Here is a 17,056-nt window from a genome sequence, read left to right as displayed (position 1 = left end):
TAATAAATACTGTTATCTAAAATACGCAAAGAATTCTTAAAACTCAATAATAAAAAACAAACCCAATTAAAAAGGCCTTAATAGGCACTTCACCAACGAAGATATACAGATGGCAATTAAGCTATGAAAAGATGCTCTGCATCATATATATTATCAGAAAAATACAAATTTAAACAATGAGATACCATTACACACCTGTCAGATGGCCGAAATTCAAAACATTGAAAACACTAAATGCTGGCAAGAATGTGAACCAACAGGAACTATTATTCATTGCTAGTGGGAATGCAAAACGGTACAGCCATTTGGAAGACAGTTTGGCAGTTTCTTACAAAACTAAGTACACTCTTACCCTCTGATCCAGCAATCGCGTTCCTTGGTATTTACCCAAAGAAGTTGAAAACTTATTTCCACACAAAACTGGCACGTGGATGGTTATAGCAGCTTTATTCATAATTGCCAAATCTTGGAAGCAACCAAGATACGCTTCAATAGGTAAACCGATAAACTATAATATATCCAAGCAATGGAATATTGCTCAGCACTAAAGAGAAATGAGCTGTCAAGCCATGAAAAGACATGGAGGAACCTTAAATGCATATTACTAAGTGAAAGAAGCCAATTTGAAGAGGTGTCATAGTGTATGATTCCAATTACATGACATTCGGAAAGACAAAACTATAGAAACAGTACAAATATCAGTGGTTGTCAGGTGTTGGGGGGACAGGGAGATGAATAGACAAAGCACAGAGGAATTTTAGGACAGTGAAAATACTCTTTATGATACTGTAATGACAGATACATGTCACTAAACATTTGTCAAAACCCATAGAAGGTACAATACCAAGAGTAAACCCTAATATAAACTATGGACTTTGGATAATGATGTGTCAATGTAGGTTCACCAGCTGTAAAAAATGTACTACTCTGGTGGGGGATGCTGATAATGGAAGAGTCTATGCGTATTTGGGGACAGGTGGTACAAGGGAAATCTCTGTACCTGCCTCTCAATTTTGCTGTGAACCTAAAACCACTCTAAAAAAAAATAATCTTTTCAAAAAGGGTAAAATTCTGATATACTAATACAAGAGAATAAAAACTAGGCTTCACTCTTCGCATTTCCAAGTTAAATATCTCACAAATATTTCCTGCTTTCATGCTACAAATAATTACCGACTAAGTCTTGCATCCCCATAGTACCTGTGTCATTAACTCCCTATCCTTCCACAGTTTTCACTACCTGCCATTTAGAGACTCACAGCATCTGGCTTCATCAATAATTTATTACTCAGAGCTGAACTGAAGAATATATTGAGCTATAGAAAGCAAGAAAGGAATTAAGAAATATAGGTTTCAGAGTTTTTACAATAAAGAACACAGACATAATTTTCTTTTTCCACATATACAAATATATATTAAACATGGATGTTTACTTCAACATTGTTTAATATAGCCAGATTTAGAAACAACCCAATGTTCCATAATAGAGGAAAGGATGAATTATGGTACATGTTCAGAAATTTTATGAATATAAAATTAATGTAATTTTATGAATATAAAAATCAGCTAAGTCTAAGGAAGAGAGTTGGAAGTGAAGGGATAGGGAAAAGGAATTTTTACTAATTTTATTCCATATAGTCTTATGCTTGTACTTTTTAAAAAGAAAGAATAAGACTCATAGTAGTAAACTGTATTCAAAAATAAAAAACAAATCACTCTACCACATAGCTTAAGCTGAGTCATTGAGAATGTAAATATCTTAAGGCCAATAATCAAAAGCATGTATCTGCTTGCTCATATTTAGCTCTGAAAAGTGAATAATATAAAGAATATGCCAGAGTATAAGAAAATTCCACTGGGCACTATTCTATGAATAGTTCAGTTGATCATATCAATCACCAAAGACATATAAACAAATTCAAAGGAAATTTTGCACTTCAAACTGTTTGAATACTTTTTGATTCTTCTTAGCTACTCAATACTAAATCAAGACATTCTCATCACAAAAAAGAATAATTGCCTATTAACTGCAATCCTGCTTGTTTTAGATATTTGAAGTTTTAGGTTTACAATCAATGCTACCCCACAAGATCAAGAAGAAATAGAAACCAACTTGAACACTTCATAAAAAAATAAATATGAAATAAACAAACATGACTTGTAATCAAATAAATGAAAAGTGAAATAAATTAACTAAAAATATATGTTTAAGCACGCAGATAAAACAGTCTGGCAATACATACAACAAAAAGTCAACAGTAGTTAGAGGATGGATTTAAGAGCTCCTTTTATATTCTTTTGTATTTTCAATACAAGCACATAAGAATACTGAAAATTAGATGCAATTCTCCAACCCTCCCAGTAGCCACACCCTTCTCCAATGTGACTTTGCAGCTCTTCCCAGGAACAGATGGGGTCTATTTGCCCTTCTCTTGAACTTAGGCCAACTTTGTGACTTGCTTTGGCTAACATACTACAGAAGAAGTGATGGTGTGTTAGTTCCCAGCATTTGCTTCAAGAGCCTTGCATGTCTCCACTTCATCCCTCTGGACTTCTGCTTCCACCATGTGAACAAGTCCTGGGGAGGACAAAGAGACAGGTAGACCAGAGCCTACCAGCCACAGCCCTACATATGTGAAATAGCAAATCCACCCCACACTTGACCTGCAACTGACTACAGACCTATGAGGGAACCCAGATGAGAACAAAACTGCTCAGCCTAACCTGCCAACCTGCAATGAGTTATATAAAAAAAGGTGTTGACTTAGCCACTATGTTTTAGGAGCATCAATAGCTCCCAGGTAGAGGATGCTTTACCTTTATAATGAGAAAAATAAATCTTTTTAAGAAAATAAGGTAAGGCATTTTTAACCATTAATTATAACATTGTTTACACCAAAATATAAAAGTCTCTGATTTTCAGCAGGTGTGTATCTTTTTTAACCGAAAAAGAAGAAAAAGTAAACCGGAGAGGGTAATAGAACTACTATACTTCACTGTAGTTTAGGATCCAGTTGACATTTAGCAAACCTTATTGTCTTAGTGTGTTTTGTGTTGCTTTAACAGAATACCTGAAACAGGGTAATTTAAAAAGAAAGGAAATTTGTTTCTTACAGTCGGGAGGCTGGGAAGTCCAAAGTCGAGGAACCTGCATCTGGTGATCTCACGGCAGAAGGCAGAAGGATAAGAATGTTCAAGAGAGCAAGAGAGCAAAACTTGCTTTCATAACAAGCCCACTCTTGCTATAACTAACCCACTTCCACAGTAATGATATAAACCCATTCATGAGGGCAGAGCCCTCACAATTTTATTGTCTCTCATTCGGCCTAACCTCCCAACACTGCTACACTAGAGATTAAGTCTCCAACACATGATCTGTGGGGGACACACACAGACCACAGTACTTAATGCTGCCCTCGCGGAGTAAACAGTGGAGCTGACTTCAAACTCAGGCAGTTTGGTTCCAGAATCCACAGTCTTAACCCCATTATTAGACTGGCCCAGGAGGGCAGAAGGGACACTACAGGAAAAAGACTAACCTGATTGACTATCTAAGGTGTCCAAATAAAGTGAGAAAAGAGTACACTGAGGAGATTACGAACTATATTAATAATAGGAACATAAGAAATTAAGCAAATGAAAAGAGAAGGAAGAGAGAAAAACGTTATTGATGCCAGAAAAAAACAAAGAGTTGTAGACCAAAGAGCAAATGAAAGGATGCATTTCTCATTCAGTTGTGGATCACACTGATAAGCCCATAGCGATGTAAATACTAACTTATGATCTGACCTAAATTATACTATAACTCCATGAAGATATGGAAGCAGTTTGGATGTATAAGGGGGAAGAACGGCACATGCTGAGGAAAGGAAGGTGGCATAAAAGAGCTAAATTGTCTCCCTCTGTAGAAAGTTAAAATAATAATGCTTAAAATTTTCTAAAAGCAGTATAAGCACATTATTTACAAATATCACAATAAATAACCACAGGAAACTGCTGAAAGAGTCGAAAGTGGTTGCCTGTGGGGAGAGACACATGGATTTGGTAAAGGGTGAGGTAAGGAACTGCTATTTTTGGTTGTAAGATATTATTTGACTTTTTAAATTCCATATAAGCATTATTTCAATTTAAAAACCAATTCAGAAATCTAACAAATGAATTTCCTCTCATGAATGGATCCAACTGATTCTTGTCAATAAGTGTCCCCCATATTAAAAGTACTGACCTGCACAAAAATAATCTGCCTAATGTAAAATACAAAATACTAATTCTTCTCTTTATGTACACTGATATTTGGCAAAAATATTTTTAAAATCTCCTCCCACTCAAAAGCTACTTAAAACACCATTCTTCTCTTCAAAATATACAAATTCATATATAATTATTACATCTGCTAAAAAAAATTCCTCAATATCTTTATGACTTATTTTTACCTGAAATAGTTTTGGATTTCACAAAAATCCTGACAAAAAGACATTACAAGGCTTTTAGTATTTTAGTCTGTCTTGCCTTTTCACCAGAAGAACTCAGATAAAAGCCACATTTACTTCAATATCACTGATGTCATGTATCAATTAAATAAAACTAAAAGTTCAGAAGACATAAAGGAACATCTTCTCCACCAGATGCCTGCGTCTGATAATGTCACACTGACTCATTCTCTTTTTGAATCATAACTATTTTGTTCATGTTGGATACTGTCTAGATTGCTCTTTCTTATCTACCATTTCTAAATATCTCTCTGTCATTTCTAAAAAGATTAATTGCACTTAAATGTCATAATTACAATAAATAACCAGGAAATTTAAAAATATTACTAGGTTACTTTTTCCTTCTACATTCAGGAAACACAAAGTTTATATCTATTGATTGTATATATTCAAGATAAATAAAAACAAAATTCAAGACCATTGCTGCATAAAGAATGTATTACTTTCCTGGTTTTCTTTTCATCTGTATAGTTTATAAAGTTAATAGCTGAACTGATTTAGAAATCATTTCTAAATGTTGTAGGCTGGTCATGTAGGCCAGTCACCACAGCACAGAGGTTAGAACAGAGAACACTATATGGGCACCAGGCCCACAAATGAGAGTGTCAGAGAAGTCGAAAAGAGCTGTGACAGGGGCAATGCTGGGCATTCATCAATGTCATTCATTCTCTAAATGCAGCTGCCTCTGCCTCGACCCCTTAATGACTGCATGGTGCAAAGGCTCCCAAACCCCCCAACCTATGACCATACCAGACGGTGATGTGTAGTTTCTATAACTTTCGAAGAAGCAAATTAATCCTTTTCCAATGGAGAAATTAATACAGTATACACTCAAACCTTGGACTATACACTGCATAGGGATATACTGCCTTAATGCAGGGCTACAGATAGTGCAGTCGACCCTCAGAACCCACGAAGAATTGGTTCAGGACCTCCCACAGATACCAAAATCCAAGGAGGCTCAAGTCCCTGATATAAAATGACACACTATTTGATTATAACCTACAGAAATCCTCCTGTATACTTTAAATCATCTCTAAATTACTTATAAGGACTAACACAATGTAAATACTATGTAAATAGTTGTTATACTCCATAGTTTAGGGAATAATGACAAGAAAGGAAGTCTGCACATGTTCAGTACAGATGAATTTTTTTTCTGAATATTTTTAATACATGGTTGGTTGAATCCATGATGTGGAACCCATAGATCCAGAGGGCCAACCATATATATCTCCATTCGATTAAAAAGTAGATCATTTCCTACCATTTGTATAGTGCTGAGTATCCCTGCCTGTCACATGGGAGACTGAGGATTTACAAGTACGTACATATATACATACATACATACATACATATAGATCATTTTAATTCTGTGGGAAACTTTTAAAAAATAAACAGCATATTTCTTGGCATGAAACTAGGACCTGGAAGCAGTTATATTTCATTTATGTCCTCCATTCCATAATAATTAAATGGGATGAAAAATAGGCTGATACTAGAGAGAAGGCAGCCTCTGGCATCAAAATGTCTTAGTTTAAAACCTAACTCCATCAATCATTACTGCTGTGAGCTTGAGTAAGTTTCTTAAGCCTACTATCTGTGTGTGTCAAATATGCCTGACATCTGGCTCTAGAGACACACTCCACGTTTGAATATTGGCTACGGGACTTTGGGCAAGTTGTTTAACTTCCTTAACCCTCAGGTTCCTCATCCGAAACATGGTGATAATGACAGAATTTACCTGACAAGGTTGCTGTGAGGATTAAATGAAATAGTCCATATGTCTGCAAAATATAGCCTTGTGTCTAGCATATAAGTTTTCAAAAAGCACTTAAAGACTAGGCAGAGATATATATGGGTTATCTCACTTAAATCCTCTCAGCAAATTTATGAAGTATGATTATGAAAAAACAGATAGGATTCCTACTTCGGCTATTAACACAAAAGTGGTATCTATATTAAATTATGAAAGGCTCCAGCTTATTGTGCTACTCCAACAGAAGATATTTTCATCTTAAATGAGAAGCATCTTTTCTCTAATAAAGATTATTAATATATATTATGTTAGTCACAATTATCTATTATAGGCCGGGCGTGGTGGTTCACGCCTGTAATCCTAGCATGCTGGGAGGCCGAGGAGGGCAGATTGCTCGAGGTCAGGAGTTCGAGACCAGCCTGAGCAAGAGCAAGACCCCCGTCTCTACTAAAAAAAAATAGAAAGAAATTAGCTGGACAACTAAAAATATATATAGAAAAAATTAGCTGGGCATGGTAGCACATGCCTGTAGTCCCAGCTACGTGGGAGGCTGAGGCAGAAGGATTGCTTGAGCCCAGGAGTTTGAGGTTGCTGTGAGCTAGGCTGATGCCATGGCACTCTAGCCCAGGCAACAGAGTGAGACTCTGTTTCCAAAACAAACAAACAAACAAAAAAAGACTAAAGGAGTAAAAGTAATTGAGGGTCTCAATGTCTCAATTTCACATCATCCCATGGCAAACCACCCATAGAAAGTGAAGCTCTGTCTTCACATAAATAATCCCAGAAAAGAAGTCAGAATTATAAAGCCTGAACCACATGTCTATGTACTAAGATCATGGAAAATCTTATTCTATACTCACTCTTGACACCTCCCTCTTCTTTCCTCTCCTTAAATTCATTTAGACACCACATATTTCATACAATCTAGGAAATTTCTAACTCGTTTCCCTCATCTAATTCAGGCCCTCACCATTTCGCAGATAGGCTGTTCAAACAGCCTCCTACCCTAGTCTCCTAGAGGCCAATGTTTTCCCCATGGTGAGGCTTGGAGGTGGTGAGAGACAGACATAATTTTTAGTCAGACATTTAAGGTAAAGACTACTACCTCTCTCAGCCTCCCTTATCACTAGGTGTGACCATGGCCATGTGATTAATTCTCATCAATAAGACGTGAAATTTAATATGTATAATTTTCAAGTTATTTAAAGAGAAGAATACCTTTTCCTTTCCTCCTTCCTGGTAGCTGAAATACAGATGTGATATTGGGAGCTGGAGCAACTCTCTGGGACCAGGAGCTGAAAACTGTACGTTGAAGACAGCAGAACAACCAGACAGAAGAGCCCTTGAGGACTGAGGAGCTACCACACGAGCCCTGGGCTGCCAGTCTAACCATTCACATGTAGGAAAAATACGTTTCCATATTACTTAAGGTCTGATTATAAGTTTTATTGTTAACTTAACTAATATATCTAACTTTTTGGAATTGTATAATTCTTGAACATATTTATGTGTTTGTTTAAGATACTATTCCATGAACAAAATATAAGGGCCTGAATTCATAGATTTTAATAAACATTACCATAGACCTGTGGTTCCCCAACCCCAGGCCACAGACCAGTCCCAGTCTACGGCCTATTAGGAACCTGGCCACACAGCAGGAGGTAAGCAGTGGGTAGGGAGTGAGCCAGGAAAAATTCATCTGTATTTATAGCTGCTCCCCATCACCATATAAGCTCCTGCTCCCCATCACCATATAAGCTCCGCCTCCTGTCAGATCAGCAGCAACCTTAGATTCTCATAGGAGCGTGAACCCTACTGTAAACTGCGCATGCAAGGGATCTAAGGTATCTAGGTTGTGTGCTCCTTATGTGAATCTAATGCCTGATGATCTGAGGTGGAGCTGAGGCAGTGATATTAGCACTGGGGAGTGGCTGCAAATACAGACTTTTGTTAGCAAAGAGGTTTGACTGCACGATATAATGTGCTTGAATCATCCTGAAACCATCCTTCCCCCCCATAGAAAAACTATCTTCCATGAAACCGGTCCCTGGTGCCAAAAAGGTTGGGACAGCTGCCATAGACTATTAAAAAGTTATCTTTTTGTATTGTTACTTTTGACTATGTTCTATTGAGTAAAGATTACAGTTGACCCTTGAATAACACAGGTGTTAACTGTGTAGGTCCAATTATACTTAGATTTTTTTCAACCGAATGCAGATTGAAAATACAATATTCACAGGATGCGATTTTGGTGTACGAGGGAGTTCTAGAACCAATCTCCTGAGAATACCAAGGGATGATTGTACTAGATAATTATTAATAACCTAATAATGGGCTATTATGTAATGAACATAACTTCCATTAACTCCCAATTATTTTTATAAATAACTGCCAGCCTTTATTTATAATGATCCTACATCTATATTTATTACTCCATAAACATCTAAATCCCAATATGAACACTTTTAAAAAACTTTAAACGTAAAAGTTGGTCCACTCTATTTTAACTGTTCCCAAATGTATGCTAGAAATTCAGGAAAGGATTTGGGGGAAAAAAAATCAATCCACTAAATTCTTATTTTAATTATTTATGGATACTAAATTATTATTATTATTATTTATGGATACTACAAGTCTTCCTATTACCACCACTTAGAAATTAACAGGCTGTTCTGGTCTTTGAAAAGAATCTAAAGCATCTTTTTTATATGTTTCTTTGATTCTGTGTTTCAACACAAAATATCTTCCATAGGGCTCCTCAATCAAATGCTGAATCAAAAATGCACCATTCTGTAGGCCGGGCATGGTGGCTCATGTCTGTAATCCTAGCACTCTGGGAGGCCGAGGCGGGTGGATCATTTGAGCTCAGAAGTTTAAGACCAGCAAGAGCGAGACCCCCGTCTCTACTAAAAAAAGTAGAAAGAAATTAGCTGGACAACTAAAAATATATAGAAAAAATTATCCGGGTATGGTGGCACATGCCTGTAGTCCCAGCTACTCGGGAGGCTGAGGCAGGAGGATTGCTTGAGCCCAGGAGTTTGAGGTTGCTTGAGCTAGGCTGACACCATGGCACTCTAGCCTGGGCAACAGAGTGAAACTCTGTCTCAAAAAAAAAAAAAAAAAAAAAAAAAAAATGCACCATTCCTTTTATATCTTCCCAATTAAAAACAATTGGGATTAAATTAGAATTTATGTTCATTACAAAATAGCCTATTCTTAGGTTATTAATAATTATCTAGTACAATCATCCTTGGTATTCTCAAGAGATTGGTTCCAGGAGTCCCTCATATAACAAAATTGCATCCTGCAAATACTGTGTTTTCAATCTGCATTTTATTGAAAAAAAAAATCCAAGTATAATTGGACCTGCACAGTTAAAATCTGTATTATTCAAGGGTCAACTATAATCTTTCCAAACAACTGTAAGTTTGGAGTTTACTCCACCAGTATAAAGTAAATCTGAGATATTAACAGACAGGGCTGGAGAAGTGTAGGCTGAACCTAGGCAGTGATTATAGAATCAGTGTGAGAGCATTTAGAGCCAAAAAAAAGTAGAAACCAAAATACGATCAGTTGCAAGATACGGATTTGAACTAGACGTCAAGTCTAAGAAAACCATGGGTCAGAAGCATCCTGTGCACGTAAGAACTAAAAGTAAAATAAGATAAATGAAGATAGGAAACATCAGTTATTGCTTCAGACCTGACCTTGGGCCGTGTTTCTCAAACTTCAGCATGGATTAGAATCACCTGCGGGGCACCTAAGACAAAGAGAGCCCGGCCCTGCTCCCAGAGGTTCTAATTCAGTAGGTCTTAGATGAGGCCTGACAATTTGCATTTCTAATAAGCTAACAGGTGATGTTTATTCTGCTGGCCCAGGGATGAACTCTGACAACCATCTAGAGAACACCAATATGAAGACTTTAGTGGCTAGCTCTTTTTTCCTTATCCTACTTCATTTTGCAGAGGAGCTCTCTACGTGTGAAAGAAATGGTGTCTGTATGATCTCTACTGAGCCAAGTTGGGGGAGAGGGCAGTCAAGAAGGGATTCAGTTAGAGTTCTTGAAATGGCACATAATCAATCATGAGGAAACTTGTGGAAACTTTTTAAATTCTGAACCTCATCAGGGTCTTTCATTATCTTTCCCAGGGCCAAGCCTAGAACAAGTTTCTCAAACTCATTCTCTTAGCTGGAATCCTAAAATATTAAATATTTCCCTCGCTAATCCTGGTTCCAAAGTTTGCAGCAAAGTGAATATTACTTTTTCAATGTTTCTTATTCAGTCTCCATTTATTAAATACTGAAAAATCTCTGCATTGATTGGCTGTACCAGCTGGCTCATATTACAAATATAATACCCATAGTATATGCAAAGTATTAGAAACCATTTTCATCAAAAAGCTGCTCATTGATGTCTTCTTAGTCACCTCAAGATTTTAAATTCCTACATTCATTATTTTTTATTCCATAATGGGACACAGATCAGAATAGATTCCATAAAAAATCTAGAGAGTCAATTTAAAATCTGTTTTTAGACTTAAGAGCAATTGAAATTCTGATAAATTTCCAATGAAAGTGTAAAATGACATAACCACTTTGAAAAACTCATCAACAGGGGAATGAATAAATCAAAACAGAAGCCCAGTTGCACAGGCCATGAATATACTGTAATATATTCACACAATGAATATTTATGCAACAAAATGAGACTCATTCAACATGCCTCATACTTTCAGGTGTTCTTTTCCCCATAGCCAAGAAGCATTTCTAGTTTAATTCATTGGTAGGCTGGTCCCAGAAACATAGTTGCAATATACTAATGCTATTCGCAAGACATTAGCTTGATAAAGAGAGAAGAGGGAAGCTACTTTTTTTAGTATTTATAACTAGAATACTTAGAATAATAACAATAAAAATTATTAGTAGTAATAATAACAATGAATATTCATACAATGTAATGACCATGTTCATTAGAGTAATGTTCTAACATTGTATATAGTTGTACAATATTGTAATAGAAATGAACAATGAATATTCATACAATGTAATGACAATGTTCATTACTTAGTAGTAATGTTCTAATATCGTATATAGTTGTACAATATTATTGTAATAGAAATGAACAATGAATATTCATACAACAGACTGCTTCTCAGCAATGAAAAAGGAATAAACTACTGATACAAGCCAACAACATACAAATCTCAAAAACATTAGGTTGAGCAAAAGAAGGCAAACACAAAAGAATACATACTGTGTGATTCCATTTATATGAAGCTCAGAAACACGTACGACTAATCTGACAGCACTCAGAAAGTGGCTGAGTGTGTGGCAGCGAAAAGGCAGGAAGGAGCTCCCGGGAGTGATTAAAATGTTCTATATCTTGTTTTACACAGTGCTCACATGGATGTATACAGTTGTCAAGAACCCATCAAATTAGATACTTAATATCTACGTATTTTACTGTATGTAAATTACATCACAATAAAAATATGTGATTTTAAATTTAACTGTAAGGAAAAGAATGATTTGCCAAAGCAATGGTTTTTAAATTTAAAATAAAATCTACCTTAGACAGAAGAAAACATTTGCTGTTTAAAATTTCCATTATAGCTGAGAAAAAAGCAGTCACAGATGTATGTTTATAGAATCATGACTTTGAGCTAAGAGGAAGAGGACCAAACACGTCAGGTTGCTTTAGACAGACATCCCAGTGCAGACGGGACAGCACAGCATAATTGTTAACGGCGCCTCCTTCATGATCAAAGGCATCCTGATTTACATGAAAACCTTTACGATCACTTTAACTAACAAGGAACTTAGATATTATTTAGTAAAATGAGCTTCCTCACTTTTTCATTCAACTCATACTTACTAAACACATACTATTTTGCTAACATAGTGCCTTTGTTCTTGCTACCACTAGATGGACTTTTCCCAAACATAAAATTTACACCTGAGGACAACTAAACATAGAAGAAACCAATCAGAATTTTTTTCTACCAAGAAAATATAAATCAAGCTTATGGAAGATACAATTTTTTGAGCTGTAAAAAAGTATATAAAGATATTCACAAATATAAAATAAAGAAAACCTTTACCTGCTGCCCTGTAAAGTATTTTAGGTTCAAAAAATATACAAGGATTTTTATCCTCTATGCATGACAAAAGAAGTCCCTTGGCCTGGAAAGGGCTTCTGGGTATAACCACCTGCAAAAACAGATTTTTTTAAAGGCAATTTTAGTAAAAGTATATCCCAGTAAACTCTCTTACAAGAAGGATTGATATTTAAATAAACAATTGTTACTAATTAAAAACAGAACTCTGGTATTTATTTTTAGCCTAATTACCTTTTATTATTGTTTATATATTATCCACAAAATTCGTTTTGTTAAGTATTTATCAGATGCCTACCATGTTCTGATAACTAAGATACTGCTCTTCTCTTAAGCAGCTAACTTTGCCTATACAAAAAAGAAAAGGAAAATTGCAAAGAGCACTCATGAAAGCAAAAAAGTAAAATTGTCAGTATCTACCTGATTTATCTATAAAGAAAGATATAATACTGTAACACTAACATTCTGCTTTCAGAATGCATGCAACTCTCTTATGTAGTTTTAACATGCCAAAATCCCTTCTTTCCCATGAAAAAATGACAGTCTTCATTTCATAAGTGGAAAAGTAATCCACTGAATTTTATAATCCAGGCATCATAATGTCCAGTTATGGCAGATCAAAAAGAGAAGTGTGGACACTCCACACTTCTGCTTGACACGAAAGGGCTCCAGGACCTTTTTGAGAATGAAGGTGATGATGAGGAAGATGATGATAATGACACCAGGAAGTACATGTGTTAACCTGGCCAAGCACTGTGTGTGGATTCATTGATTTACTATTCATAGCAACCCCACTAGGTAGCTATTATTATTTCCCCCAATTTAGAAATAGAGACCGAGGCTTAGAGGGATCAAGTAGCTTGCCTAAGGTCTTACCGCTTGCTAGACCAGGGATTCTCACCCAATTCTGACTAATACCAAGGTCTAAACTCTTAACTTCTGTACCATGTTACCTCAAACCAAACTTGTGCCTAATTTTTAATGAGTGGAAAATAACTGCATAAAGACAAGTATTACATAGAAAGAATGATCATTAAAATAAACATGAATTTATCACAAAGACTCAAATAAGATTCCTCGAGGCAAACTACACTTGCTTTTAAAATCATTTCATGCCATTTTTATTGAAGGCTTGTTATTTTAAAAATAAAATAGCACAAATGTCACTATTTTATTTTCTGTAAATAGACTTCCGAACACATAATAACTATAGCACACAATGGCTTTATCTTATGTCCCCACTTTTTAGTTTCTCTTTATCTTCTTTCTTCACATATTTATTTTTAGCCTTTTATCCTTTGAGTATATTTTCATTTGGGCTGGAAAAAAAAAGCAAGAGAAAGTGGAGGAGGGAAAAAGGTGGGAAAGAGAAGGTAGGGGATTGAGAGTAAAGCTCTGTTCTTAAAAACACTGAGTAATGTTAGAAACATTAAATGTGAATCAATGTTCGGCTCAAGTACAAAAATAACTATTGCCTCAAATGTGGCTTCTGTCCCAACCTACCACTTCTAGCTTATATTAAAATGTCAGGCAACTTCTGCTCAACTAAGAAAAACCTTATGACTTTGATCTGATAGAAAAAAACAAATAAGAAAATAAAAATAAGAAACATAGACACATGTTCACAACCAATGCATGTGGTCAAAAAACAAACATACATCTCTGGATTGACATATCTGTGGATTTCTATAATGATTCCCTAAAAAGCTTATTCAGTAAATAGAAAAGATAGTAACATAAAAAATTAAGATATAAAATACTCAAAGTATTTTTATTATCAAAAGACCTAAGCTATTGGGAAAGTAGGCTATAAAAGGAAGATGCTTCCAAACTAATTGTTTGAGTAAGCATTACCTTATTCTAGACAGAAGAAAAACACATCTGGGTAACAGTTTTCTCTCAGTCTATTTAACAAGAAACGGACTAATAGCAAAAGTCCCATACCTCTGAAGTAAATACAGATTAAACAGATATATTAAAACCACCCCAGAGTCAGGTAACAAAGATCAGTTAGAAGGAAACATAAAGCTTTGAAAGACACAGAAGAGAAACGAACTATGTTCAGTCTTACTCTCTGAAGTTAATGCCAGCATCAAACCAGTGCTGCTTCAAAAAGAACGTTCTATAAAACTGAGCCTTAGTATATTTAAAACAAATGCTAACCTCCCTTTCTTAAATACAGTTAAGTTCACAGAAATTCCAAAAGTTCTGTTTGTTTTTCTCTAGATAAGTATATTAGTTAATATTAATAGAATCAACCAAAACAGAAACATCAAATAGAGATCAAAGAAAGTACATAAGTGAGGATACCTTGATTCCTGGGCAATGGGCAAAAAACGCTTCAGGACTCTGAGAATGGTAGAGAGCCCCGTGGCCAACACAGCCCCAGGGGGACCGGATGGTGAGGCTCCCACAGTTAAAAAGATCCCCGGAGCGATAGCGATACTTGGCGGCTTCATTGACAATCTGGGCGGGAGAAAGAAAGAAGGGACACGTTACGATGAGCCCTTCCTTTCCCATCCACTTTCTTAAACCATTCCATTAGATCTTTAACTATGTTCTCATAACAAAGTGATAACTGTAATACACCAGCTCCAAACATTCCTGAGATAGGGGGATTGAGGGTGGAGGCAATACTTCAACACTTCATAGACTGAACAACCTTAGAAATGCTCATTTATAGTAAAATATGATGCACTCACCTGATCAAAAGCAGGGAAAATATAATCTGCAAACTGAATTTCTGCAATGGCAGTAGCACCAGCGACTGCAATTCCAATTCCAAATCCAACAATTCCTTGTTCACACAAAGGAGTGTTAAAAACTCTATCTTTTCCTAGAAAATGAAAACAATGTTAATATGGCAAATGAGAGCAATGTAACACACAATACGTTTGAAAATTCAGTAAACTAATAATGGTAGGATGGAGAAATATAGTACAGGTGGAGGAAATAGAAAATAGTGTGATGGTTGATTTAAATGCAATCAACATTCATATTAACTGTGAGTAATCTAAACATTCCAATTAAAAGAAAGATTGTCACACTTGGATAAAAGAAACCAATTACTTAAAAGAAAAAACAAACTATAAAGAAAAATTGTAAGTAAAAAGAAGGAAAAAAATATACCATGGAAAAACTAACCAGAAGAAAGCTGATGCCATTATATTAATAGCAAAGTAGACTTTAAGGAAAAAGGTATACCAGAGATAAAGAGGGAAAATTCATACTGTTGAAGGGTTCAAGTCACAAAAAGGACATAACAATTCTAAATTTAAACTCATCTAACAATGGGATCCAAATAAATGGGAAAAATTAACACAACTAAAAGGAGAAATGGACAAATTCACAATATAGTGGGAGATTTTTAACATATCAGTCTTAATAACTGACAGAAAATATATCAAAAAGAAGAGAGGTGTAAAACATAGAAGATTTACTATGATTAATAAACATGAGCTAACTGACATAGACAGGACACTGCACCCAACAGCTAAGAATACAAATCCTTTTCAGATAAACAGAAAACACTGACATTAATTGCCCATACACTGGGCTACAAATCCAATCTCAACCAATTATAAAAGATTAAAATCATGCAGGGCATATTCTCTGACCATGGTGGAATTAAGCTAGAAATCAGTAACAAAAAGATAATTAGAAAACCCTTATGCTAGAAAACTTTTAAAATATATGTCTAAATAACTCATAGCTCAAAAGAAACTATAATGAAATTAAAAAGTATTTTAAACCGAATAATAATGAAAAACTGTACGTTACAACTTAGTGAGGTTCTGAAGGTAATGGCAGAGTTGCTTCTTTCAGACTAGCCTGACCACACTTAATGATTATAAACTCTGGGCAAGATGTAACAACTACTTAAAGGCATTGAAGGGCCGAAAGTGAGCATAAACTGAGGGGCCTTCACCCTTAAAAGAAGGGGAGCGAGTGAACGAGCATGAATTTACAAGGCATGTCCCTGAGGACTCCCAGTCTATGCGTCAGGACACCAAGAATTCACACAAACAGGCTCAGTCTTATGGTCCCAAGGTGTCAAGAAGAGAGTCCAAGCCTGCCAGCGGCTAAAACTTGAGGGACCAAATCCCTAAAAGAAGGGCACCACGTGGGGACGCTGCAAAATCTGTGCATAAATTGCTGAAATCTCCACTGACACCTACGCCTGCAGGGTACTCCAAAAGCCTGGCAGCAAATATCCTCCAGACACTGAAAGAGCAGAGCAGAGATTCCAGCTGTGCCCACTACAGAGGAGACAGAATTTGGATGAGACTCTTCAAATTAGCGGAGCTTGATAAACACCTTCGGCGTTCCATTCAAACCACAAGGTACAACTTTATTAGTGTACAACTCAATTCTCACTTGAAATTTCACCACCTCTCAGCTAATACCAACATTTCCTTAAAAATTCTAACTTCAGGGATTTGGGTAGACACAAACAATGGCCACAGTCTGGCCACGTAAGCAAACGTTTTGGGACAGATCTGGTATTCATATTTCGTTTCCATAATCCAGGAGTACCAGTTCTTCTTGGTACACAGAATTAGCTTTTAGCTCAATTATTCCCTTTGAAAATGCACCAGAAATGGGGCAGGTGTTGGGAAATGTCGACTAGCCACATCCTGTAGTTTGAGACTCTAAAAGCAGCTGCAAAAACTTAAAGCGTGATTCATGCT

At 35.9% G+C, this 17,056-nt stretch overlaps 1 protein-coding gene across 2 annotated transcripts in view; it reads right to left on the bottom strand.

Annotated features, from left to right (window-relative positions):
* Positions 1-17,056, bottom strand: part of BCKDHB (branched chain keto acid dehydrogenase E1 subunit beta) — a 280,099-nt gene that overhangs the window by 216,048 nt on the left and 46,995 nt on the right. For both annotated transcript variants that reach the window (XM_069487680.1, XM_069487678.1), the window contains exons 4-6: positions 15,068-15,201; positions 14,676-14,831; positions 12,351-12,459 (exon numbers count right to left, since the gene is read on the bottom strand). In XM_069487680.1, coding sequence (XP_069343781.1) covers positions 12,351-12,459; positions 14,676-14,831; positions 15,068-15,201 — 399 coding nt within the window. The remainder of the gene's footprint in view (positions 1-12,350; positions 12,460-14,675; positions 14,832-15,067; positions 15,202-17,056) is intronic.

This window comes from Eulemur rufifrons, chromosome 15 (genome assembly GCF_041146395.1).
Source record: "Eulemur rufifrons isolate Redbay chromosome 15, OSU_ERuf_1, whole genome shotgun sequence".
Classification (NCBI taxonomy): Eukaryota; Metazoa; Chordata; class Mammalia; order Primates; family Lemuridae; genus Eulemur; species Eulemur rufifrons.
The sequence above is the reverse complement of the archived record's forward strand: the minus strand, read 5'-3'. Positions and strand labels throughout refer to the sequence as shown.